The sequence below is a fragment of the Otolemur garnettii genome, unplaced genomic scaffold, assembly GCF_000181295.1.
Source record: "Otolemur garnettii isolate 467f Iridium unplaced genomic scaffold, OtoGar3 scaffold00095, whole genome shotgun sequence".
Lineage (NCBI taxonomy): Eukaryota > Metazoa > Chordata > Mammalia > Primates > Galagidae > Otolemur > Otolemur garnettii.
Window position 1 is genome coordinate 2354323 of NW_003852490.1, and position 2879 is coordinate 2357201.

General features: G+C 39.1%; 1 protein-coding gene across 1 annotated transcript in view; it reads right to left on the bottom strand.

Annotated features, from left to right (window-relative positions):
• Nucleotides 1–2879, bottom strand: part of ARHGEF33 (Rho guanine nucleotide exchange factor 33) — a 58728-nt gene that overhangs the window by 45964 nt on the left and 9885 nt on the right. Inside the window, exons 3-4 of the mRNA XM_003795670.2 lie at nt 1563–1727; nt 68–189 (exon numbers count right to left, since the gene is read on the bottom strand). Coding sequence (XP_003795718.1) covers nt 68–189; nt 1563–1727 — 287 coding nt within the window. The remainder of the gene's footprint in view (nt 1–67; nt 190–1562; nt 1728–2879) is intronic.

Genomic DNA, 2879 nt, shown 5'->3' on the forward strand with positions numbered 1-2879 from the left:
TGGCGCTGTAACCACTGTACTACAGGTGTCGAGCCTGCCTTTGCTAATTTTTTTTTAAAACACTCACTTGGCTTTAACTTTTCGAGATTCTCTTCGTTTCTCCTGTTGAAGTTGCTCGATTTTCTGTTGCATTTCTTCTTGTTTGGAAGTGATGGCCTGGATCATCGACATGGCATTGCTCAGCTCTTCCTAAAAAATAAAAATCGGTGTGTTTTAAACTGTTATGTTGGATAAAAGTATAAAACATAATCTAAGGTATGTAAGCTTTATTAAATTTATTTTTAATTTTTATTTTCTTAGAGATGAGATCTTACTATGTTGCCCAGGCTAATCGCAGGCACTATCACAGCACACTGCAGCCTCAAACTGCTGGGTTCAAGCTATCCTCCTGCCCCGGCCACCCAAGTAACTGGGAATAGAGGTACACTGTAGAGTGTGAGCTGTGAGGTGGCAGGGCCCCCGTGGCTTAGGAGAACATCCAGGGCACGAATCCCCCTCTACTGACCCTCCTGAGCAGATAACAACATATTTCCTCTAAGCTTCAACTTTTAATCCAGCAAAAGAAAAACTTTAGCGTTTAACTTCACAGCTGCACTTCCAAGTAGTCACGTCCATTTCCCAGCTAATCTTATAGCTATGTAGGATTGCCCATATTTTAGAAGTCACACAGGAGTAATAGATTATGTTTACCTGACAATTTGTGCCTGTTTCTCTTCTCATAATTAAGTTGAAAATGTGTCTTACTTCCTTGAAAAACAACTTTGTACTGCCTCCTTAAAAATAAAGCTGTTTGGGCACTCGGGTGCTGGTGATAGAGAAAAATACCCCAGTCCTCCCCATCCCATCTTGCCTCTCAATTCCATCTCTGTCTCTCATGTCTTTGTCTTTCATGTTTTATTTCATCTTTCGTGTTTTATTTCATCATTTCCCACTGATCCCACTCTGGTTCGTTTACTTTTCATGTGGGTGCACACCACTGCATCTGGCTATAAGTTTTTAATACATGTTTATTGAATGAATTAATGAGAGGTGAAAAATTTACTTCTATTGTTGCCTCTAATTTTAACCCAGAGCTCCAAAAGGAAAGACATAAAATATTTTTCTTTTCTTTTCTTTCTTTCTTTTTTTTTTTTCCTTAGAAACAGGGTCTTGCTCTGTCATCCAGATGGTACAATCAATCATAATTCATTGAAACCTGGAATTCCTGGGCTCAAATGATCCTTCTGTTTTAGCCTCCCAAGTAGCTGGGACTACAAGCAGTAGCTACCATGCCCAGCTAATCTTTTTCTATTTTTAATTTTTAGAGACAGGGTCTTACTATGTTGCCCAGGTTGGTCTTGAACTCTTGGCCTCAAGAAATCCTCCCTCCTTGGCCTCCCAGAGCTCTGGGATTACACACATGAACTGCCATGTCTGGGTGAAATGGATTTTTCTATAATGACTAGAGAATAGCCCAGAGGACAAATTATTTTATTTGGCTGCTAGGAGAAAGAGCAAATTTTCTACTGCTATTACTAAGACCAACATTCTCCTTCCAGCAAGGAAATAGAAGAGGGGACTACCTTGAAATAGTTTAATGAATTCTTCATCTCAGTAACTTTTTCTTCCATGGAACATCGGCAGCTTTTAACCTTTTCTTCCAAAGCATATTCTCCATGTTGAATTCTTGACAGTTCTTGCATTGCTTCTGTGAAACCAGTTTTGAGTTCCGAGGCTAGGGCCTGCAACTAAAAAATACATGAAAAGTGAATTCAATTTGCTGTAAGTTATTACGAATGGTACCATCAACCCTTGAATGTTTCCTTTTGAGAAACCAGGCTCCTGCAAATCTACGGATCACAGTTATCAGCATACTTAACTTTGGACAACTTAAGACAGTCTTGGCCCCATTCATCTAGGGAAAAGAGTGTCTTCCTTACATACATAGCATGTGCCGAAACTTGATAAATGACAAGAAAGCAAGCAGTTAATTAAGTTTACCAGTGCTACTGCAAGCTGCTATTTATTCTGAAACTCTGATTAAAAATGAGATTTATTTGAAAAGCAACTCTTCAAATTTTGTAAAAGAAGAAGGGAAGGGTCATATTCTCTCTGGTTATTCTGAGAGGCAAAGAAATTCAGTTCTTTTTTCCTTGAGACATTAACTAAGTTAACTGAGAAGTTCTCTGAAACGGAAGGAGTTTTTTGGGCTTTGTTTTTTGTTGTTTTTATGCTCTTGAATGACATGGGAAAGGAGGTAATCGCATCTCAGTGACAGCGGGCTTGACTCCATAAGGAAGGCGTAGAAGTAGTACGTGGTAGGATGTGGAAGGAGCTCAGCATGTTGGTGACGGTGACGCCAATCGTCTTAGCAAGCCTGGTCATGTAGGAGTGCACACGGGAGACTTCCACGGTCAAGTTCAGCACCTTGAAAGTGGTGTCCATTTGGAGTCAGGTGGGAAACAAATCCTAGCTCTCCCCACAAGTGCTTAGGCAACTTGGTTAACAGTTGCGACAGTTCCCTCATTTATAAAACAGCTATAATACCATCTATTTCACAGGGCTATCTTGAGAATTAAATGGGTAAATGTAGGTAAGCTGCATACCAAGGGCATACTCGGTACACAGGTGTTCAAGAAACTTTAATCCCCCTGTAGGCGGCAAATCAAAAAGTTAAGCACAAACAGAAATATGAAGAAAATGGAGCACTTCTAAAGTTCAGCTTTATTTGTTGAACAAATGAAAAAAGCATTTTTAACACAAAGTGAAGATAATAACAATAAGATAATAATTACTTTCTCAACATTTTATGATCCTACATTCTGCTAAGTATAGGAGCTCTTAACTCATTAACTCTTTAAAACAGAACCATTTAGAAGGTTTATTCTCTAATTAGAAAC